The 23,286-nt window shown below is 46.8% G+C and overlaps 2 protein-coding genes across 8 annotated transcripts in view; one reads left to right on the top strand and one right to left on the bottom strand.

The window, feature by feature from the left end:
* Positions 1–1,397: 1,397 nt before the first annotated feature.
* On the top strand, positions 1,398–20,070 carry SPAG4 (sperm associated antigen 4). Of its 6 annotated transcripts, none has more exons than XM_049868883.1 (12): positions 1,398–1,832; positions 2,345–2,449; positions 2,793–2,859; positions 3,051–3,112; positions 3,368–3,411; positions 3,715–3,740; positions 3,849–3,957; positions 4,197–4,272; positions 4,414–4,529; positions 4,817–4,984; positions 5,656–5,745; positions 19,409–20,070. In XM_049868883.1, exons 1-12 carry the CDS (start codon positions 1,523–1,525, stop codon positions 19,538–19,540), a joined length of 1,305 nt encoding a protein of 434 aa, XP_049724840.1. In that variant the 5' UTR covers positions 1,398–1,522; the 3' UTR covers positions 19,541–20,070. The 6 variants fall into 6 exon arrangements, with proteins under 6 accessions (XP_049724840.1, XP_049724841.1, XP_049724839.1 ...); XM_049868884.1 differs by lacking the exon at positions 19,409–20,070 and adding an exon at positions 5,862–6,646 and having other exon boundaries at positions 1,398–1,700; XM_049868882.1 differs by lacking the exon at positions 19,409–20,070 and adding an exon at positions 5,862–6,646.
* CPNE1 (copine 1) overlaps positions 8,957–23,286 on the bottom strand; it is a 38,114-nt gene continuing 23,784 nt past the window's right edge. For both annotated transcript variants that reach the window (XM_049868880.1, XM_049868881.1), the window contains exons 2-16: positions 14,301–14,429; positions 14,030–14,209; positions 13,805–13,879; positions 13,645–13,716; positions 13,424–13,504; positions 13,167–13,256; positions 12,976–13,062; positions 12,739–12,825; positions 12,588–12,647; positions 12,378–12,511; positions 12,218–12,272; positions 11,917–11,968; positions 9,888–10,021; positions 9,429–9,665; positions 8,957–9,302 (exon numbers count right to left, since the gene is read on the bottom strand). In XM_049868880.1, the coding sequence (XP_049724837.1) occupies positions 9,162–9,302; positions 9,429–9,665; positions 9,888–10,021; positions 11,917–11,968; positions 12,218–12,272; positions 12,378–12,511; positions 12,588–12,647; positions 12,739–12,825; positions 12,976–13,062; positions 13,167–13,256; positions 13,424–13,504; positions 13,645–13,716; positions 13,805–13,879; positions 14,030–14,209; positions 14,301–14,429 (1,614 nt within the window). In that variant the 3' untranslated portion in view covers positions 8,957–9,161. The remainder of the gene's footprint in view (positions 9,303–9,428; positions 9,666–9,887; positions 10,022–11,916; positions 11,969–12,217; positions 12,273–12,377; positions 12,512–12,587; positions 12,648–12,738; positions 12,826–12,975; positions 13,063–13,166; positions 13,257–13,423; positions 13,505–13,644; positions 13,717–13,804; positions 13,880–14,029; positions 14,210–14,300; positions 14,430–23,286) is intronic.

The raw sequence follows: 23,286 nt of genomic DNA, 5'->3' as shown, positions 1-23,286 counted from the left end.
ATATGTGCATTGTTCAGGACATAGGGTTCCTAGCTTAGGTGAATAACCCTTAAACTTTAAACAGATGTGCAATACTTTTGGTGAATGAAAGAATGAATATATCCCCTTGTCTGAACCCTTAATAAGTGGCGGTAACTATGTGTTGAGTACATTTCGTGGCCATCCATAATCTTTCTATTTAATGATACCTCCTGTATGCAGGACTTGTCCTATGCCACCCTGGGGGTAGGGAGAGCAGCCAAGAGAGGAATCAGATATGTTCTCTGTCTTCCATAAACTCCAATACCAAACAAAGCCTAGAAAAATTGCAAGCACCATCACAGTGGGAAAGGATAAGGGCTGGGGATCTCAGTGGGAGGAGATCAGAGGGGGTGTTTACAGTAGTCTCTGAAGTGTAGCAAACACTAAGAGTGAATACTGCTGAAGAAACTGACTAGTACCATTTGCCATCTAGTCAACCCCAACTCACAGGGACTCCATCTGTGTCATAGAAAAAATGTGTTCCATGGGCTTTTTAATGGCTGATTTTTTTGAAGTACATCAGCAGGCCTTTCTTCCCAGGCACCTCTGGGTGGACTCAAACCTCCAACCTTTCTGTTAGCAGCCTAACACATTAACCAATTGCACTACCCGGGGACTCCTCAGAGAGAGTGTTTAAAATGGGCTTTGAGGATAGTTGAGAGCAGAGATAGACATTCCAGGCAGCGGGGAGGAATGCAGGGTGTGTTCTGAGACATCTGATTTGTTCATTTTTGCCTGAGTACAAGGCGTGTATCAGGTAGCAGAAGCAGATAAGATTAGACAGTCAGAGGAGTCTTGCTGTATAGCCTTGACCCAGAGACAAGGTCCCTTCTTATGCTTCTCCATTTCAGCTCTGGAGTTGGAAATCCCTGTTCTATTTCCTAGTTGTTGGGGGCTCAAATGAGTTTTGGGGGGTATAAAACATCAGACAAGATGGAAGAGTTCTGTTTTTGTAAGCAAGGTCCAGGTTAGATCCTAAGGCCCTCAGATACTGGGAGAAGGTTTCACCATCCCATTTGACAGATGGAGGAACTGAGACCCGAAAGAGTTCACAGTCAGGAAACGGCAGGGGCAGAGGGGAGGACCAGAATTCTTAGTTTGCAGTGTTTTGGCCTTCCTCTCCCACTGAGGAGAAAAATAAAGCAGGGAAGGGAGGCAGAAATTGTTCTATGCTGGGAGCAATGTTGGATGGGTTTTCAGGGAAGTGCTGTGATGTCATTGCTTGCTTTATAATGTCAGAAGAGATAAGACGGACTACCATGACTCCCCGTCACGCCAGGGCCATCTCTGTGACGCCCAGTTAGGACGTTACGCGGTGATTGTGGTCTCCTCTATGACGTCAGCAGCCAAGCCCAGAAACCGGGGGGAGAGGGCTGGGTCCAGCCGCGGGGCCCGCCGGCTGCACGCGGGGTCTGAGGGGTCCGGGCGGCGCGCACCGCCTGAGGGCCTTGGCTGCTGCGGCGGCGACTTTGGCGTCAGTGAGGGCAAGGCCCCAGTCAGGATGAGGCGGAGCCCCGGTCCGAGCTCCGCCGCTGCCCCGCACAAGCACACACCCAACTTCTACAGCGACAACGACAACAATTCAGTGAGCGCCACCTCGGGAGACAGCAGCGGGCACCGGTCAACTGGGCCGGGGCCCGGGGAGCCCGAGGGCAGAAGAGCCCGGGGCTCGAGCTGTGGTGAGCCCGCCTTGAGCGCAGGAGTGCCCGGAGGAACCACATGGGCTGGAAGCTCTCGGCAGAAGCCGGCGCCCCGGAGCCACAAGGGGCAGACAGCCTGTGGCGCGGCAACCGTGAGGGGCGGGGCCTCGGGTGCGGGCGGGGTCGAACCCGGGTAAGCGTGGGCGGGGGAGGGGCCTAAGTGGGCGGGGCCTGGCCTGGAACCGGGATAAAATTTTGTCCGGGCACCTTCCGAGGGGAGGGGCCTGTAGGATCTGTGGCTGCAGGCACTAGATAAGGCCCCTTAGGGGCCGCGGCCTTGTGTGAAGGACGGTCCTGGGAAGGGGCGGGGAAGGTCCTGTGATTGGGCATCACTGAGGAGGCGCGGCCTCGATGTCAGCTCGAGGAGCCACCGCGGAAACGGGGCCGCACCGAGGCCTCGGGCTGGGGGCGGGGCCCCGGACTGGGGGCGGGTCCAGCGTCTTGACTGCGCTCCCTGAGGGGCGGGGCCTCAGGGTGCTGAAAAAGACCTGGGATGCGGGTTCGGCGGGACCAAGGCCTGCGAGGCTGCCCTGCTTCTGGGCTGGGGAAGCTGAGGTGGGGTCTCGGGGAAAGAGTGGGCCTGCGATGCGCATGGCCCCAATGGAGCCCTTGGGCTCCCGCAGAACTGGCTGGGACTTCCGTAGTCTCTGAGGAGCAGCTCGACCTTCTCCCGACCCTGGATCTGAGGCAGGAGATGCCACCCCCGCGGGTGTCCAAGAGCTTCCTGAGTACGAGCAGACCAGCCCTACTCCCCTCTGGGCCTCCGGCTTCTCTCCCTGAGCGCCAGTGCTCATCTCTGAGACCCCGTTCTCGGTTCCGAGCCCCCATCCCATCTCAGAGCCCCCAGCCCTATTCGGAGACCTCTGCTCCCTCCCAGAGCCGGGTCCTGTTCTCTGCGTATCGAGCAGTTCTCCTAGGCCGTACCTAATTCTTGTAGCCCACGCCCTCTTCCTGAGCCCCAGGCCCTTCTGAGCCCCCCTTCCTTAACCCCTTCAGAGCCTCACCACCAACCCGCCTCCCCTCCCGCTGGGAGCCACAGCCCCTTCCCTGAGCGCCCTCTCCTCTCCTCAGATCAGCTCTTCCAGGTCCTGAGCGTGTTGTTATCCCTGCTAGGAGACGTGCTGGTCAGTGCGTCCAGGTCAGAGGGAGGGAAGGGGGAGCCCCAGGCCAGGGACTGTTCTTTGGCGGGGGGTGAGCTGCGGGGCCGCAGCGGCTGAGGCTTGTGCCCATCCAGACCTCGTGTTCCCAGGAGCTGGGTCCAGGACCGCGGGGTGGGGGCTAGGGGAGGTGACACGGGTCTGGGACCTCAGCCTCCCTCCGGTCCCTCAGGGAGGTCTGTTCCATCCGCTTCCTGCTCACGGCTGTGTCGCTGCTAAGCCTCTTCCTGGCCGGTAAGAGGGTGCTGATTTCCCTGGGCCCTGAGGGAGGCGACTCAGCCACAGCCCTGGGTTCTCGGGAGCCAAAATGCAGCCCGTTTTCTCCTGTGTCCCTCAGCGCCGTGCAGGCCCCCCAAGGCCCTCTAGTCCCTGCTCGGACCCCCACAGCCTGCCCCTGGCTAGACCCCTCAAGCCTCTTCCCTCCTCCCCGTCCCTTTATGCCGGAGAAACCATTTTCTTCCCTTCCCCTGAGACCTCCTCTTTCTCCAGCGCTCTGGTGGGGGCTCTTGTACCTGGTCCCTCCTTTGGAGAATGTGAGTGGGGACACTGTCCTGGGGGGCGGGTTGGCAAATCCTGAGCCGGGAGGCTTCTGGGAGGAGGGCAGTGCCGAGGCTGGAATCCTAAGGAAGGGCTGGATATGAGCCGGGGGTTCCTGAGGGATTGTGCCCAGAGGTGCTTGGGGGCCTCTGAGGCTGTGATCCTGGGAGGTCAGGGAAGAGTGGGGGCGCACAGTCCTCAAAAACGGGGCACTGAATCTGGCTGCTCCGAGGCCAAAGTGGGGAATCTGGGGAACAGAGAACTGAGCGGCGCTGTATTTGTCCCTTCCTCCCCACTAGGAACCTAAGGAGATGCTGACTATGAGGTGAAAGAGGGCGCCTGGGGTGGGAAATTGGGAGGCTCCAAGGTACTTATGTGCGGGACCCTACGGGGTGATACGGAGCCAACCCCTCGGCACCAACCCCTCCTCCAGCGAGTACCACGAGCGCGTGCGCTCCCAGGGGCAGCAGCTGCAGCAGCTCCAGGCCGAGCTGGATAAACTTCACAAGGAGATGTCCAGCGTCCGCGCCGCCAACAGCGAGGTGAGCCGTGTACCCCATCCTGCCCACCCGTGGGTGTCCAGGAGCCCGGCTCCGATGGCTTCAGCCCCCCGTGGGAAACCCCATGCGGATCCCGCTCCCCGGGTCCTGGAGTCCTGACCCTGAGCCTCACCCCAGAGCCTCGACCTCGTAGTTTCTTCCTGGGCCACAAAGTTCATTCCAGAGAGCCTAGTTCCCAGAGACCCCTGCCCACCCCCCAAACGCCTCCCTCGGTCTTTCAGAGAGTGGCCAAGCTCGTGTTCCAGAGGCTGAATGAGGACTTCGTGCGGAAACCGGACTATGCGTTGAGCTCCGTGGGTAAGGCCCAAAGACATCGGGCGACAGATTCACAGTCAGTGACACAGACTGACCTGCGGGAGGGGACAGAGCTGCAGACAGACCGTCCCCCAGCTGTCCGTCTGGCCCGGGAGCCTCATCTCCTTCTCTGCCCTGCTCCAGGAGCCTCCATCGACCTAGAGAAGACATCCCGTGACTACGAAGACGCAGACACTGCTTACTTCTGGAATCGCTTCAGTTTCTGGAACTACGCGCGGCCGCCCACGGTTATCCTGGAGGTGGGCTTCCAATCGGGTTCCCGGGATGGGACTGTGGGCGGGACGCTAGGGAGAGAGCCAGAGCCCGGGCTGCAGGCGGGGCCCGACCTTGCCGAGGTGAGACACTGAGCTAGGCCGAAGACAGCGTTAAGCTGAAGAAGAGACCTAAATTCTGGGAATTGGGGCTCTGGGAAGGAACCTCGGGACCAACGGAGGGCGGGGGCTGCCCAAGCCGGGCAACAGCCAAGCTGGGGAGGGCCGCAATCGCTCAGACCGAGGGTTCTGATGGTCTATCCGCCCGCCTACAGCCAGACGTGTTCCCCGGGAATTGCTGGGCTTTTGAGGGCGACCAGGGTCAGGTGGTGATCCGGCTGCCCGGTCGTGTACAGTTGAGCGACATCACCCTGCAGCATCCGCCACCCAGCGTGGCGCACACCAGGGGAGCCAACAGCGCGCCCCGCGACTTCGCAGTCTATGTGAGTGGGGCTGAGGCCAAGAAGATGAGGAATTGGGGCTAGATTTTACCTAGAAAGCAGCAGGTGGTCGTGGACACTATCGCCAATATCTGAGCCTATGCTTGCTCATCTATAAAATGGAGATGTCACCACTTGCCCCTCAGGGCTGCTGCAGGTTATAATCACAACCACACCCAAGTGTTAGTTATGGCTTATCGAGGCTTAGTGTGTGCCCAGCCCTTCACATGGATTATGTCATTACATCCACAGAACAACCTACGAGGTATTATCATCTCCCCTGTTACACTTTATTCAATTTTTGCCTGTAAATAGTGTGTTAAAACCATGAAAAAGTGCTAAATACATTTTGGACCAGAAAAAAAAAAAAAAAAAACCACTTGTGACTGTGATTTACACAGGTTTTCAACTTCTGACAGTAGATGGTGTGTTAAGTCTACGAAAAAGAGGAAACTAGTGTTCAGAGCCGGGAAGTTACTTGTCCAAGGTCACACAGCTAATAACTGGGCAGACTAAAATTCAAACCTTGTCTCTACATTATACTGTCCCTAACACCAAAAAATACCTGAGAGCAGGTGTACAGCTGCTGAGTAGATAGTAGGTCCTCAGTAAAGCCATTTTCTCCCTCCTTCTACCCGTGCCTCACTGCTCTCCACTCACTCTTCACCCTCTAGGGCCTCCAGGTTGATGATGAGACTGAAGTTTTCTTGGGAAAATTTACCTTCGATGTGGAGAAATCTGAGATTCAGACTTTCCACCTGCAGGTGTGTTTGTCTCAGGGGATGGGTGTGCGGAGGGAGTGGGGCATCAAGGGAAGATGAGGGAGGGGGACAGCCCATAGGAGGATTCGAGCCCTGGCATGTTCCATTTGTCTCCCCAGAATGACCCCCCAGCTGCCTTTCCCAAAGTGAAGATCCAGATTCTAAGCAACTGGGGCCACCCCCGCTTCACATGCTTGTATCGAGTCCGTGCCCATGGCGAGCGAACCTCAGAAGGGGCAGGGGACAGTACCACAGGGGTCACTGGGGGGCTCCATTAAACACACTGATGATTGGAGTAGAGTGGAGGTCTGTGCTGAAGGAATCTGGATCAGTGCTGGGGGGTGCTCTGTTGGAGGCCTTGGTTGCCTTTAGCATATAAGTATGGTGGGGATCTGCCTCCCAATACACCCTCCTTTAAGCTTGGAGAAGTTCATGTCAATGTAATAGCAGCAGCTCACATTTATGGAGTGCTTACCATGTGCTAGAGAAAGTGCTCTGGACATTATACACATCACCTAACTTAATCCTCACAATCAAAGAGGGGGAAACCACTCAGGAAACTTACTGAAGGTCACACAGTGAAGAGCAGAGCCAGAGCAGGACCCAGGACTGCCTTCCCCCAGAGGCCATCCTCTTTAACTGTAGAGCTGCCAGTCTGCCTGGAGCCAAATTTATGCTCTGCAATCCCTACGCTCGACCTCTTGAAAAGTCCCCCAATCCCTGCTAGGTGCATAATGAGGTGAGGGGGAACTACCCTCTTTTCAGACAAACACAAAAACTGAAGAGACTTGAGAACCTGTCGGAAGCTTGTGAGTCAGAGCTGATGCAGCCCTGGTAGCCCTTTCTCATATTGTCTTTATTGAGACCTGAGTGCCTGTCCCTCTGCCAGGCACGGTGTAGGTGGTCTGGTGTTCAAGAGTCACTGCCCTCAGGAAGCCTGATCAGAAAAAGAAGATGCTCCAGGAAACAGGACAGTTCATTTAGAGATCTAAGAAATCTTCACTCTGAGGGTTGAAAGTAGAATTGGAGGACTAGGGGATGAAAGAAACAGGCATCAAAGAATTGAGTTCTACCTGTGCAGAGTGCAGGAAAGAGGGACCACCATGAGGAAAAGAATGCTCAGCAACTTGGCTAACAATGTTAGGATGCTTCCCAGTGTGTTCATGTTTTAGAAGAATGCACAGACTATTAACAGTAGTTACACATCTAGGAAGTAAAATTGAGATGTCTAAATATGTGGGGGTAGAACATTTATCCATGTTTGAATTGTTGGGGTATTTTTGTAATCTGAAGACAGAGAAAAAAGTATTCTATCTGGGGCTGTCAAAGCCTAAAGTTAGACATGTGAACTAGTAAGGCTTTCCAGAGGCAGTTTCACAATAGAAACCAAAAGCCTTGAAGCTTTTTATATTCTTTGATCACAGCAATGCCATTTCTAAGAATGTGTCCAAAGGATACGTAGATGTATTCAAAAGATAATACTTATCAAGGATATTCATCACACTGTTGTTTATAGAGAAAAAATAGGGAACTTAGCATCCAAGTAGATAAATTACACTACAAAATGAGAGTCAATAGAAATGGTAATATAAGGCAATGTTTAATGTCATGGAATGTAATTAGTGATATACTGTTAATTTTTTTAAAAAGCAAGCTATTTGGCATACATAAAAAATTTAAAACTTCCTATTAAGAGTTCTATATACCAAAGGACACTGTAAATGAAAAGACAACAACCTGGAAGGAAATACTTTAAACATATATAAGGCTAAGAGTTAACCAGAATAAAGGCTGTAACAAAAAAAAAAAAAAAAAAGAAAGAAAAAGCTATGAATAGGCTACTACTCAAAAGAAATATAATTCACAAATATATGAAATGATACCTTGCCTTCATAATTAAATTCAAACAAAAGATCTTTTTTTTTTGGCCTGTCAGGTTAACAAAAGAGGTAAGTTGACCATAACTTTTGTTATGGAGGGCAATTTGATAATATTAAAATTATAAATAACATTTCCACTTCTAGGAACAAATTCTTTAGAAATATTCCTGTACGTATATAAAGATAAATGTGCAAGGATGCTCATAACACCATTACTTATAGAACAAGAGTGGAAGTGACTCATTTCTCCATCAATAAGGGATTGGCTAAATAGGCTATGGTATATTCACAGCATAGAAATAATATGTAGGCATTAAAAGATAATATGTACGCAATAAGTTCGGATGGATAAAGATACTCAAAACATATTAAGTAAAAACAAGGTGTAAGCAGTATGTCTAATATCCAATTTTGGAAAAAAAAATTTTTTTGGAAACCTATACTAAATTGTTAATTATCTGTCAGACATATCTGATGGGGGCCCTCACCTGCTCCATCACCTATTTCTGTAATACTCATAATTTGTGCTAACTAGCATGTATTACTTTTAAAATTAGAAAAAAAATTAAAGTATGCTGCAAAAGCAGTGTGTGCAATACCCTATTTTTGTACAATGAAAACATGCAGACTATCGATATGCTTAGAGAAAGCCTGAAAGATTACACCAAATGTTTTATGGGAATATGGGAGTTTTGGTGATAACTTATTTTCTATGCATACAATGAATATAAATTAACTAGCTATTAAAAAATTTCAGGCTTGTAGCCTATCTTTACACTGCTCCCTCCTACAGGAAGTCTAACATAGCCCTTGCTTCGTCTAAAACTCACCCTTCCCTCAACCATTGCCTCTTCCTATGAGGCTTAGCACTCCCCACTATGTCTATGTTCTGTGTTTGGCTTACATTCAATCTTTGTATTTCCAAAAATAGCATCAATGTCTCTGTTTGGCTAGTAATGCCCAGTGTAATGATACTATTCTTTGACTGGGGCTACTGTGCTAGAAGGAGCCCTGGTGGTGCAGTAGTTAACTGCTTGGTTGTCAATGCAAAGGTCCGTGGTTTGAACCCACCAGCCACTCCATGGGAGGAATATGTGGCAGTCTGCTTCAGTAAAGATCACAGCCTCGGAAACCCTATCGAGCAGTTCTATTCTGTCCTATAGGGTTGCTATGAGGCAGTTCTATTCTGTCCTATAGGGTTGCTATGAGTCGGAATCTACTTGACGGCAAAGGGGTATCATGCTAGCAACATCCTTCATTCAACAACCCCTGACATAAACATGGCTAACAGCAGCCTCTCACCCAAAAACACACAGAGCAATAGCAAAGCAGTGGTCTTTCTTGTTTCTTGGTCTTTATTGAATGAGAGGCACCAGGGACAGGAAATTGGGATCAAGAGCAGCAATAGCAGGAGCAAGTATAAAAGTATAAAATATAAAATGCTAGCACTGGGGTGTGTGTACAGGGTTGGACCATGGCCCAAAGGACTTTTGGGGATACAGGATTGAGGACTGTCCACAGCCCATCCTTCAAGGGAACCTAGGCCTGGGGGACTTGTGCAGGGCCCTTAGCTGGGGGTGGAAGTGGCTTGGATGGGGCCCAACCTTGGGCCTTGAAGTAGGAGACTAGTTGTGTAGGCACTTCTGCGAGCACAGTCTGCGCCAACGCCTCCCGAGGGGCCTGCCAGGAGAAGAGGGGCGAGGTCAGTTAGGGTCCATAACAGCCTCCCAAGGTCTACATTTTATGGGGTCAAAGGGCAAATACATCTCGGGCCTCCACCTTACATCAAGGAGGGGCCCTACTCACATCCTGGAAGCGGCGATAGGGCACAAACTGCACTATGTCACGGGCAGCTGCCTCTCCAGAGCGTGTATGCAGGGGCCCACCATCAGCATCCAGCTGCTCCATGGCCTCGAAGTCTGCACCGCCCACACCCACGATAATCACTGACATGGGCAGGTTGGAGGCACGTACCACAGCCTCACGTGTGGCCTCCACATCTGTCACAGCACCGTCGGTCAGCAGCAGCAGCACGAAGTATTGCTGGGGGTAAACCCATTCATATACCAAGGCTGATCCTCCCAGCCCTTGTAGACAGCTCACAATGCCCCTCTCCAAAAGAACACCCATCCAAAATATTAAAAAAAAAAAAAAAACAGCCACACATTCCCACACTGACAGGAAGTCCCTTGACCAGGACCATCCCTACCACCCATGTCCCATCCCCATCACCCATGCCCCATCCCCACCACCCATGCCCCATACCGAGGCAGTCCTTTCATGTGCAGCCTGAGCTGCAAACCTGGCCACGTGGTTGATGATGGGTGCAAAGTTCGTAGGGCCATAGAGGCGAACTTGAGGCAGGGCTTGACGGTAGGCATCCACAATGCCCTGGATGCCTGCAGAGAAAGAGGGCAAAAAATACTGTAAATCCCTGGGGACAGTGTGTGAGTCACAAGTCCTGAGATCTTGGGTACACTCCTGTAACTCAGAGTACCTAACCCTAGCTTACAAAGGTTCAGAGAGACTTGCCCTACTCGCAGCCTGAATTAAAAACCAGGTTAGAGGAGTCCTATATCAGATTATAACCTACTTAATAAAATAAAATCCATTTAATAACATTAATAGTGGAGAAGGAAAAGCTACTGAGAAATGTAAAAGGAGGAACTACAAAATAATGACAGTCACAGAAATTACTGATTTAGGCAAGGACCATCAATGGATGCTAAAACTAGATGCTGAAAGTTGAGTAACCAGACATTTACATAGCCTCAAAGACACTAATTAATTACAAAGGGAAAAACAGTGCTTGTATAATAGAGAAAGCTGTTAGACAGTACCTCAACCACTCAACCAAGTGGTCAAAGTTAGCATGACTGGTAACGGGACAAACCAACACCATATGCCTTCTGATATGACGCACTGAGAAGGACACACAGCATCCATTCTGTGGTATTCCCGTCAAAAATGCAAAGTCTGAATCTAATCATGAGGAAATACCAGGTAAACCCAAATTTAGGGATATTCTATGAATTATCTGCTCTATACACTGTCACGTAAGACATGAAGAACTTTTCCACATTAAAAGATAGGACAACTGAATGCAACGCGTGATCCAGGATTTTCTTTTGCTGTAAAGACATTATTAGAACAACTGGCAAAGTGTGAATAAATTCTATAGATAAAAGTATTGTATTGATGACAATTTCCTGTTTTTGAAAATTATACTATGGCTATGTAAGATAATGTCCTTGATTTTAGGAAATACACACAAGTACTTAGGATGATGAAAGGTGCAAAGTTGGTGAGGCTACAGAGGTAAACTTTGGATCAGGGCTTATTCTCTGCAACTTATTCTCGAACATTTCAGGGGAAGGGGGAAAAAATACATATATAAAAACCAAAACCAAACCTGTTGCTGTCGAGTCGATTCTGACTCGTAGCGACCCTAAAGGACAGAGTAAAACTGCCCCATAGGGTTTCCAAGGAGCGCCTGGTGGATTTGAACTGTGAAGCTTTTGGTTAGCAGCCGAGCTCTTAACCACTGTGCCACCAGGGCTCCATATATATACATAAAATGCAAAGCAAATACAGTAAAATGTTAACCTTTGGGGAATCTGGGTGAAAATAAACAATAGCCCCTGTGACCCAGACCCTGATCCCTGAGCTCCATGACCTCAACCCCATGACTATTCTTGCAACTTTTCTCTAAGTCTAAATTTATGTCAAAATAAGATAACATTAAAAAATCCAGATCTGATCAAGTCAGGTCAAGTTTTCCACTTCAGCTTGTTGCCTACCTGGAGGCGCTGGGGAACCACAAGGTCAGAAAGCACCAGTCAGAGGCAGGGTTTGGCCACCCCCTAGACAAAAGGGCTTGGGGGGACTCAGGCAAAAAGTACCCTGATACCCTGAGTCCTCCAGGACTCATCTGGGGCCAACAGCACAGACTAATAATAATATAACAGCTGCCATTTTCTAGAGGGCATTTAATATGTGCTAGGCTCACTGTGTCAAACTTACTGCTTTACATGTATCCTTTCCTTGAATGTTCAATATCTTTACGATTTTGCCTTATTGTGAAACCAAAGTACACAGAGGCTAAGCAACCTGCCCCAAGTCAAATGTTTACCAAGTGGCAAGACAAAGATCTGAACCCAAACAGTCTGACTCCAGAGGCCTAGTTCTAAAACCACTCCTCTGGACAATGGGGTCAGGTATCTGCCCTCCAACTCTTCCTTGCCTACCCAAGTTTGGCTCTCTAGATGTGGATAGTTCTGCTTCTGTGACTTACCTGCACAATAGGGGTTACTGGGGTTGAAGTTCAAAGCAAATTCGTGGGAAACCTGAGGGTGAGAAAGAAAATGAGGTTCTTCCCCCCATGACTTCCTTTATGCCAAGGAAAAGGGCACTATGGCATGTACTGAGCATCTTACAAGAGATACTTAGTACTTGCTGCATACATGCCTACAGGGATGTACCCCTGTATCTCCACATAATTCTGGTTGCCAGGCAGCAAGTAAGTTAGATGCATCCCCCAAAATCAGAAACTTGAAACTAAAAACAGGAGTAGGGAAGAAGAAGGGAAAGCTCACCTGCCAGTCAGGGGGCACCTGGGCCCCAAATCCAAATGCTGGGAACAGCTTGTCCCTGTGGGAGGACAGTGAGTTGGGAAAGAGGCAGTGAGGGGAGTGTGAGACCAGAGGCTAAAGTATCTGCTGGCAGTGTGGATGGGCAAGAAAACTAGTTACTCACGAGTCATAGTCCTGAACCACACTGCCCACACTCCACAGTGCTGTAAGGTACTCATTGACACCTGTTGGGCTCAGGTAGTGCAGGGAGTCGGGTGAGGAGGGGTCTCCATTTGAGCCAGTGAAGTCCACACCTACCTGGGAGATGAGAAGGGGCTCTGAAGGTAACCTTAAGCCCCAGACCTGCCCTCTTGCCCCTGGTACGGCAACTTACAGTGAAGTTGATTTGACAGCCTCCCATCACATAGTCCAAGAAGGAATACTCTGTTTCTACCTGCAGATAAAGCCAGGGTCATGGCTGGGGTGATAGGGGTTAAGGACATGGAGCTCAAGGGTCAGAGGTTGAGTCACACGGGTTGTTTCACCTGGCAAGTCTTGATACAGATAGTTCCAGAGTTCTTGTAGCTTTTCTTTTTCTGTTGCTTCTCAGGGTGAATGCATTCAAAGATGGCCTGGTGAGGAAAGAAAAATTAGGGTAGGAAGCTCCCAGAGCATCAACCGAGGACTTAAGTTGCCTGCCCCCCCGCCCCCCCGCCCCATTCTCCCTGGGACTGCAGTCCTCTAGGCCCACCTTGACATCCCTAAGCATGGCCGGCACTCACCGGGACTGATTGGAGCTGGGCCAGGCTAGTGTGGAAAGTGCCAATGAGGTCATGTGAGCCATCACTGTCATAGTCTAAGCATCGCACCTGGGGGAAGTCATGTGTGTATTTAACTACTAGGAGACAGGTGAGTAAGCCCCTCCCCAGGCTTCTTGCATCTGTTCAGTCCACTCAGGAGGCAAGCTCCTCACCTGGATGGGTGCGCTGGGTTCTCCCCCACAGAAGTGCTGAAGGGGAACTGAGAAGCGCTTCCATGTAGGGTTCAGGTTGTTCTTGATTACCTGAAGGTGGAGGGCAAGGCCTCCAGTGAGCTCTGTCCTGTCCCATGGGGTGTTGCCACCATTCCCTACCCACCTGCAGTTCCTTTCTCCATGTGTTTCAAACCTTGGTCCCAGGCCCAAGGAGACTCTCTCCTATCCCACCCTACCCAATCCCAGGGGTCTCACACCTCAGATCTGTATGTCAGGTGCCATTTCCCGTCACCCTGGCGGAAGAACTCCAGGAATGGGTCCGATTTTCCTAGGAAGTCCTGCCAACGCCACAGAGACCCCAGTTATAAGGTTCAAGGAGAGATGACCACTATGCCAGCCCTCTGTCCCACTTCTCCCCCACATAAATCATCCCTGTGCCCTTATTCCTGGAACCCTAGGGCATCTCTTCCAGACACACCTTCTTATCTAGGTTTCTGGCCTCCACCTCCATGGTTACTACACGATTGTCCTTCAACTCTTGAGCTGAGACCTAGGTTGCGGAGGCAGGAGACTATATCACTCACGAATCCCTCAATGATATAATCCTTCACCCCCACCCTTACTGAGTTCTTCCTTACCGTGACGGTCCCCCGCCCAGCAGGTTTTCCAGCCTTCAGCATCAAAGGTAGAGTCAGTATCTGGCTGGACACAATCTAAGGCAGGGCAGGGGTAGGGGGTCAAGATCTGGGGCATGGTTAGGTTAGGTCCTGCTTGCTATTCCCAAGTTCCAAGCAGGCTGAGTTGTCTGACAGCATTCTTACAGAACCCAGGTCTCAAGGTTCGCAATCCCTGGCCCTGCATACCTGACCCAGGGAACACTCAGCTCCCCCTAGGAAGTCATCATCCCCCAGTTCAGGTGTCTTGTTGTCTATGTCATAGATGCCAAAGCGGAGCTTTTGAACTGTTTCAAAGTGGTACTCAAGTTGCAGGGTCTTGGAGAACTCGGGGCTTGAGCAGTTCCGTACTCGCTCGGTCCGGCCAAGCTGTAGGCATAACCCAATAAGCATTATAGTTACCAACCCTATCAACACACTGCTAGCCTCCCTCCACAACCTCAACTCCCCCAGTTCTCACCTCAGTCCAGTTGCCCCCTCCCACATCCTGTAAAAGAACGCAGAGTGGGTCCGACTTGGAGCCGATGTCTTTGTCAATGAGGTGGTCACAGGAAATGGACAGCTGAACCAATGTCACGCAGTGGGCCATCTGGGAAAAAGGAATCAGGTCAAGCACCAAGGGCCCTTCTCCACCTTTCCCTGACTGTGGGGCTCACCTTACGAGGGCCAAGAGCCTTTGCCCAGGCAGGGTTGAGCCCATATCCACCCCTAGCACACCCAAGGAACAGAAATCTCTACAACCTCCATGTCTCCAACCCTCTGATTGCACTTCATGGGACAGGAGATGGACAAACCGTGGTCCAAGAACATGATGGGAAAATATAAAAAAAGTATATTGGCCTCCATCTACAACTTAGACCCCCAAGCTAGTCTTCACTTTAAAATTAATCCTTACCCCAATGTTGTTACGTGCCACTGAGCCAGTTCTGACTCATAGACACCCTATGTACAAGACCCTACGTCTAAGAGAAATTGCCCAGTTTTGCACCATTCTTATAATTGTTGCTATGTTTGAGCCCATTGTTGCAGCCACTGTGTTAATCCATCTCATCGAAGGTCTTTATTTTTTGCTGACCCTCTACTTTACCAAGCATGATGTCCTTCTCCAGGGACTGGTTGGTTCTGATAACATGCCCAAAGTACGTGAGATGAAGTCTCACCATCTTTGTTTCTAAGGAGCATTCTGGCTGTACTTCTTCCAAGACAGATTTTGTTCATTCTTCTGGCAGGCCATGGTATATTCAATATTCTTCACCAACACCATAATTCAAAGGAATCAATTCTTCTTCAGTCTTCTTTATTCACTGTCCAGCTTTTGCATGCATATGAGGTAATTGGAAATACCAGGCACACCTTAGTTCTCAAAGTGGTATCTTTGCTTTTTAACACTTTAAAGAGGTCTTTTGCAGCAGATTTGCCCAATGCAATATGGCGTTTGATTTCTTGACTGCTGCTTCCATGTGTGTTGATTATGGAGCTAAGTAAAATGAAATCCTTGACAACTTCAATCTTTTCTCTGTTCATCATCTTATCTCTTACTGGTCCAGTTGTGAGGATCTTTGTTTTCTTCATGCTGAAGTCCAACCCATACTGAAGGCTGTAGTCCTTAGTAAGTGCTTCCAGTACTTTTCAAGGTTGTGTCATCTGCATATCGGAGGTTGTTAATGAGTCTTCCTCCGATTCCAATGCCTCATTCTTCTTCATATAGTCTGGTTTCCTGTTTTATTTGCTCAGCATACAGACTGAATAAGTATGAAGGAACACAACCCTGATGTACACCTTTACTGATTTCAAACCGCACAGTATCTCCTTGTTCTGTCTGAATGACTGCCTCTTTGGTTTATGTACAGGTTCTGTATAAGCACAATTAAGTGTTCTGGAATTCCCATTCTTTGCAACATTATCCACCATTTGTTATGATGCACATAGTTGAATGCCTTTGCATAGTCAGTAGAACACAGGTAAACATCTTTCTGGTATTCTCTGCTTTCAGCCAAGATCCATCTGATATCAGTAATGGTATCCCTCATTCCACATCCTCTTCTGAATCTGGCCTGAGTTTCTGGCAGTTCCCTGTCAATGCACTGCTGCAACCATTTTTGAGTGATCTTCAGCAAAATTTTACTTATGTGTGATACTAATATTATTCGATAATTTCCACATTCTGCTGGATCACCTTTCTTTGGAATAGGTATAACTGCAGATCTCTTCCAGTTGGTTGACCAGGTAGCTGTCTTCCAAATTTCTCAGCATAGACAAGTGAGCATTTTCAGCGTACTGTCTGTTGGAACATCTCAATTGGTATTCTGTCAATTCCTGGAGCCTTGTTTTTCACTAACGCCAATAATGGTCCCTAAATCCGGACTCCAACCTTGATTTCCACAGAGACCAATACCTCTCACTCTGGCCCCCTTACTGGCCCCAGCTCAGACCCTAATTCAAGTTCCAATTCCAGCATTGTCCCAAGTGCCCCAGATACTGCTCCCCAAAAAGATACTTCCTCCAATGATTTCCCACTAACCCTGCATCTTGAGGTAGAGTTATGATCTCTTACCACTGGTTCTCCTAGTCACTAATAAGCTACTCATATCCCATTCCTCACTATTCCCACTGCCACTAACCTGTCCAAGTCATCGTCTCCCACCTGGTTTATAGCATTAGCTTGGTCTCGCTATTCCACACCATTCCCATCCCACAAGCTATTCTCAATACAGCAACCAGGGCTATCCTTTTAAAACATAATATGGGTCATGTCATAATGGCCCATACTCTCTAAAGATTTGCTATTGCTCTTAGAAGAAATCCAAACTTTACCATGGCCTACAAAGTCCTGAAAGATCTAGATTTCTCTAACCTGATCTCCTAACACTTTTGTTTACTCCATTCTGGCCACACTATTCTCCTTGCTTGCCATTCCTCAAGAAGAGTAAGCTTTTTTCTACCCCCAACTCTCTGCAGTATCTGGAATGTTCCTCACCCAGATTACCCATATGGCTTGCTACTCCCTCAGTTCCTCCACATCTTTATTCAAAATCATCTTTTCCATTACGCCTTCCAACTGATCTAAAATTGCAATTGTACGGCCACTGACATGTCACATAGCCCTTTTCTAATTATTTTTTCTCTTTAACATTTATTACTATTTAACATATTACATGTATTTTGTTATTCATGTCCCCCACTAGAATATAAACTCCATGAGGGAAGGGATATTTACATGTTTTGTTTATTGTTCTATCCCAAGCACCTAGACAATATGCCGAATGAAAACTAAAAGGCCATTTCCAGCCCCAGCTCCGAGCCCATCCAGTTCCAAACTGACTGGCTTCAATCAATCAATCAGCACTGAGTGTCTCCAATTCACTGATTTCATCTGTTGGAAACACGCCCCTCTTGCAAGGGTCACTATGGTAACTCCCCTGTTAGTCCTTCCTCTTACAGCCACCGTAACAATCATCCTCAAACCCTTCACTATCTCTGTGACCCCTCGGACTTATACACCTGCATGGTATCTACACCAGGGACACAAACAAGGTTAGATTGCTCACTGAGCATGACTCAACATTCAAGGTTTCCCAGCAGTATACCTCAGAATGCCTCCAGCCTCAGCCTCCCCTACAGTGACCCTTACTTTCTCCCTCCCCCACCCAGCCCAGTCACTGTCAGTCCAATCTCGGTAACTCATGGTCCCCCATTTGGAATGCTGCTATCAACCAAAACTGGAATGATTCTTATAATTCACCTTGCTTCATATATTGCTCGTTCATAGGAGCTCTGCTTGAATGCATCCAATGATGGAAAACCCACCACTCTTGCAATTCACTAATCAGAAAGTCCAGGTCCATAAAGTCCTACCTCAAACTGACTCAAATCTGTTGAATTCTCACTTCTACCCATTAGTCTTGTTTCTTCCCCAGTCTACAGTTACATAGGAGAGCCTATTCCATCTCCCTACAAGGACCCATCTGATACTTGGAAGCAGTAAACAATCCCAGTTAAAATCATCCGGTTCTTTTAGCTGGTGCTTTTAGAATGTGGCCTATAGGCTTCTGACCATCCTGATCATCCTCTTGGAAGATGAACACCTACTCCCAAGAGAGTCAGCCTACAACTTCATCCAAATCACAACCTGATCTCCATGCTTCTCATCTCATGTTCTCTAAGACAATATTTACACAGTAGAGACAAATGAAAAAGAATGCTCATTTCACTGTTGTTGAGAATAGTGAAATACTAGACACAGTTTAAAAGTTCATCAATTATGTGGTGACTAAAGGTCCTGGGTGGCACAAAATGGTTTGCACTTGGCTACTAGCTGAAAGGTTGGTGGTTTGAACCCACCCAGTGGTTCCACGGAAGAAAGGCCTGGTGATCTGCTTCCATAAAGATTATATCCAAGAAAATCCTATACAGTTCTCCTCATGGAGTCACCATGAATCAGAATCAACTTGATGGCAACAGGTCTGGTTTATTTGCAAATAAATTATGGTACATCTAAACAATGGAATGCTGAGAAGCAGCTAAAAAACAAGGCAAAGGTATATTGATATTATATGAGAAAATAATGTAAAAAAATAGTAAGAAGGATAAGATTCCATTTTAAACTTCAACTGTATGCATATGTAGATAAACTGGATTTGAATACATATATAAAAAAATACACACAGAGATAAGTCGAAGAAGACACTCCAAATAAATGCAATCTTAAGATCTCTGGGGAGTGTAATGAAGGTGAGACTTTTATATAGTGTACACACTTATTATTTCAACATTTTATACTGTTATTTTGTATTTTTAAAGGACCTCATCTGCTTTTTCCTCAATTCAGGCTCTGGGTCCTCTTGACTATTCATTCTAAAAACTTCTAAGTGTCTACCTAACTTCAAGCCTCATTGTCTCTTGCCTCCTCCCTAGCACTGCCATCCTTGATGCAAGCTTCCAGAGTCTCATCTCTAATTAGAAGCCCTATACAGCTGCCCATGATCCTGAGGTTCAGAGCCAAACTCTCTAGCAGAGCCACCTTGTTACACAATTCCAGAGGGCACATTCGCATAGAATTTAGTAGTTGTACATGATGGTCCTGCATCCCTAGTTCAACCTTCAAAGCCCTTCCCAGACTGCCACCTGTCCTACCTCCTGCCATTTCCCCACCCACCCTACCACCCAAACTATTTCTGGTTACACACACACACACACACACACACACAAAACACATAGGTACCTCTTTCCTGCCTATCAAATATCTTCTCATCTAAGATTCTGCTAAGACATTATTCCTTGATGAAACACTGACCATCTTCCCCAAGTAGAATTTTATTACCTCTCCTCTAGATGACTGCAAAGATTTCCTCACCAGTCTCTCTGCAACCACACATACCTGTGTGTTTATTTGCCAACCAGCAACCAGGGTAAATTAGACCACTTCATTGCTCTGCTTAAAACTCTTGTAATGGCTTCCCAAAACACTCAAAATCCAAAGTTCTTAACACAGTCTACAAGGCCAGGCAAGACCCAGCCCTGGCCTATTTAATTATCTAGCCACCCTTCTTCTTGCCCACTTTGCTCTAGGTTGGCCTTTCTGAACGACGACAACAATCTCATTCTCCCATCTCAGGGCACCTCTGCACTGACTCCCAGAAAATAAGCTGTGCAGGAGCAGAATCATGTCTGGTTTGTCCAGCTCTGTATCTCCAGCGCTGACCCTATAGTAAGTACTTGGTAAATACCCCATGACTGACTTAAGTGTTTAAACCACTAAAGCATTATTTTGATTTCTGTTTACCCCCATAAACTATGGGCTCCTTGGGACTAGGGCTAGGTATTATCTCTATTTTCCCAATACTAGCGCTTACAGGGTCGCTATGAGTCAGAATCGACTCGACAGCAGTGGGTTTGGGTTTTTTTTAGTGCTTAGCACATAGTTGGTACCCATAACCATTTGCTGAACAAATGGCTTTTGCTAAACTCAAAAGTTCAGGTCTTTTTCATTTGAATACTCAGCAGTAAATCTTCTGTATCCTCACTCTGAAAAATTAAGCTTTAAAATTTAAATGCAGGACTCCTACAACTCAACACTAAATGACAGTCCAATTAAGATATGGGCAAAAGATTCATCAGACACCTCATAAAGTAAAAGTGATGAATCAGCAATAAGCATAAGAAAAAGTGACCAGGAGCATCAGTCATCAGGGAAATGCAAATTAAAGTCAAAATGAAATACTATTACATGCCCACCACAATCGCTAAAATTTAACATGGAATGTTGGTGAAGACATGGAACTCTCATACACTGTTAGTGAAAGGAGTAAATACACTACTTCAGAAAAGGCCTGGCAGCATATTAGAATAGTAAACATACATGTCACCCAAGAGCAATTCCACTCCTAGGTTTTTATCCAAAAGAATTGAAAATGTTATGTCTATAAAAAGATTTATACAAGAATGTTCATAGTAACTTTATTCATAATAGCAAAAAAAAAAAAAAAAAAAAACTTGAAACAGCCCAGGTGCCTATCAAGATGATAACAGATAAATAAACCATGATGTATTTATATAATAGAAAACTACTCAGCAATAAAAAGAAGCAAACTACTAATATCTGCAATATGGATGAATCTGAGGGATAAAATACATAGATTTCATTTATGAAGTTCTAGATTAGACAAAACTAATCTACAGTAGAAAAAAGTCAGAACAGCGGTTACCCAGAACCCGGGGCTGTGGGAGGAAAGAAAAGTTCTATGTCTTGATAGGAATGTGAGTCACAGCAATGTGTGCATTTATCATTTTTATCTAACGGTACAATGAAGGGGTATATAGTTTATTGCATATAAATACTACTCCCCCCAAAAATACCCATAAGCAAATATTGAACTTGAACTAAAGCATGTAAATATTTAGGGGTGAAGTATACTAATGCCTGCAACTTCTCTGAAATGCATTCAAAAATGAAATTATTGAATCAGCACGTATAGGGTAAAATATAGAAAAAATATATAGAATCTAAATAGTAACTATATATGTAGTTTCTGCACAACTTTTTCAACTTCTCAGTATGTTGAAAGTTTTCATAATAAAATGCCGGGAGAAAAATACAGGAATGTTGATCCCTGCTAAGATTCTGTTGTGAACTACAGAAGTATTAGCAGTGATTACCTGTGGTAGTGAGATTACAGGCAACAACTGGGGCTGCTGCCTTTTCCTCACTCCATGACTTCTCAGAGATCCCCAGAGAGGCTCTGGTCTGAGCCAAACGCATGCAGTGAGCCAGGAGCTACTTCCTATGCCAGGCTTCAATTTGTGGGGGAGGACTGGGGCATTCTTCCCTAGTCTACTACCAAAGCTGGTCCAGTTCCATCCTTTTTCAGTCTCTTCTTTGAACTTGGAATTTCTTGGGCACATGTGTACTTCAGTATCACATCTGGGGCTGGCCTCTCACTGATGCCATTACATTGCGCTGGGGTCTACTCTGAGGCCAGCAACCATGCTGCAACCATGCTGGTTTGTTTTGCACAGATCTGTCTCCTTTTCTTTCTCATTGGAATTACCAACTCTTTAGAAGGATATCTTTATAATTTGCAGTTTTCTATCATATGAAACATATTCCCTTTTAAATTATCTAATCCACGGGACTATTAACCTCTTCCAAATCTGGTTTATCTCCTTTAAAATCTAGTTCTAAGCCTACCTCTTATTGGAGATCATCTGTGATTAAAACTCCTGCTTTATGTCATTCTATCATCCTATATCCTTTGAACTCTAAATCAGTCTCATTTGCTTTTCTTCTCCATCCAGCTGCTGTGGAGTCGATTCTGACTCATGGCAATCTCATGTGTGTCAGAGTATAACTGTGCTCATAGGGTTTCTAGTGACTGATATTTTTGGAAGTAGATCACCAGACCCTCCCTCTGAGGTGCCTCTGGGTGGACCCAAACCTCCAACCTTTCAGTTAGCAGCTGTGCATGTTAACAGTTAACACCACTCAGGGATTCACTTTTCATCTGATGCCATCATGATTAACACTTCTGGACTTAAATTTTACAAAACCTTATTAAATATCACATCCAAATAAGTCAAGAGAAATCTTAGAAATTGTTATCATTTAAGCTTCTTATTTTTGTAAGAGATCTTGCCAGGTCTTTGTGCATCCTCTTCTGTCATCAGTATATCTTACCTAAAACCAGTTGCCACTGAGTCAATTTCAACTCATAGTGACCCTGTAGGACAGGATAGAGCTGCCCCATAGGGTTCCCTAGGATCAGTTGGTGGATTTGAACTACTGACCTTTTTGGATAGCAGCCATAGCTCTTAACCACTGCACTAACAGGGCTCCATATCTTGCCTAGATGTCTGTAATAGCCTTCTAACTAGTCTCCTTGTTTCCACTCTAAATTCCTTCCAATCTGTTCTCTGTAGTAAAGTCAGAGACCTTCCCTGACTCTAATCCAACACTCTAAGACAAAACCCAGTTTCTCATATATAGGTAGTCTCAGACTTATGACAGGGCTCCATTCCGACGACTCTGTCTTAAGTCAGTTCTGACATTAAGTTGAATATTTAATTTTTTTTATTATCAGTATCTTTACAAATCTGATCTTTGTCTTTGGGGGCTGGAAACATTACATATGAACTTACACAGATGATGACATCAGCAAATTACACACTGCAACATCCTCTGTAGGACATATTACTAACACAATAAGACGCACACACACAAAAAAGACAATCGTTTTAAGTGTAGTTCACAGTAACTCGGCTACATCATAAGCTGGGGGCTACCTGTATCCTCTCCTGGAAAAGCCTCCTTTCTTATATATTCTTCCACAGCAATCTGATGTAATGGACAAGAGCATGGGTTCTGGAAGGTGACTAGGCTCCAAATACCAGCTTACTCCTTTCTAGCCAATATACTCCACCACAATGATGTCCTACCTATGTAACTTGGGCAAAATACTCTCATTAAGCCTCAGGTTCCTCAGGTGTCAAGTGGGGATATTATCTATTTTCTGAAAATTAACTTAAATAATGCATGTACGGTGCTTGGCACAAGGTCTGGAACTATTACCATCCTTCAAACATTACTCTCATATATATGCCCCCCTTTTCGCGATCTCTCCAGCACTCAAAAACTTCCTGTTTCTGGACTATTATACTCAGTCTATACCACACAATTATATTGTCAGTTTCCAGTTCCTCGCCTGTCAAAGATATGACAAACTTTTTTAGAACAAATGCTGCTTCAGCATCTCCTATATCACATGAAGACCTGAGCACATAATGGGAATTCAAAACACGTGAGGGAAGTTTGCAGCAGTGTACTGGAACAGGCTTGTAGAGCTTGCAAAAGTAAATTGTGAAATATTAAGGAACTGTTTAAGCAGATGGCAACAGTAAAGGTTTGAAATCACAGAATTAGACAAATGCTAAAAATTAGGGTGACCCTTCCC

The sequence above is a fragment of the Elephas maximus genome, chromosome 25, assembly GCF_024166365.1.
Source record: "Elephas maximus indicus isolate mEleMax1 chromosome 25, mEleMax1 primary haplotype, whole genome shotgun sequence".
Classification (NCBI taxonomy): Eukaryota; Metazoa; Chordata; class Mammalia; order Proboscidea; family Elephantidae; genus Elephas; species Elephas maximus.
The sequence above is the reverse complement of the archived record's forward strand: the minus strand, read 5'-3'. Positions and strand labels throughout refer to the sequence as shown.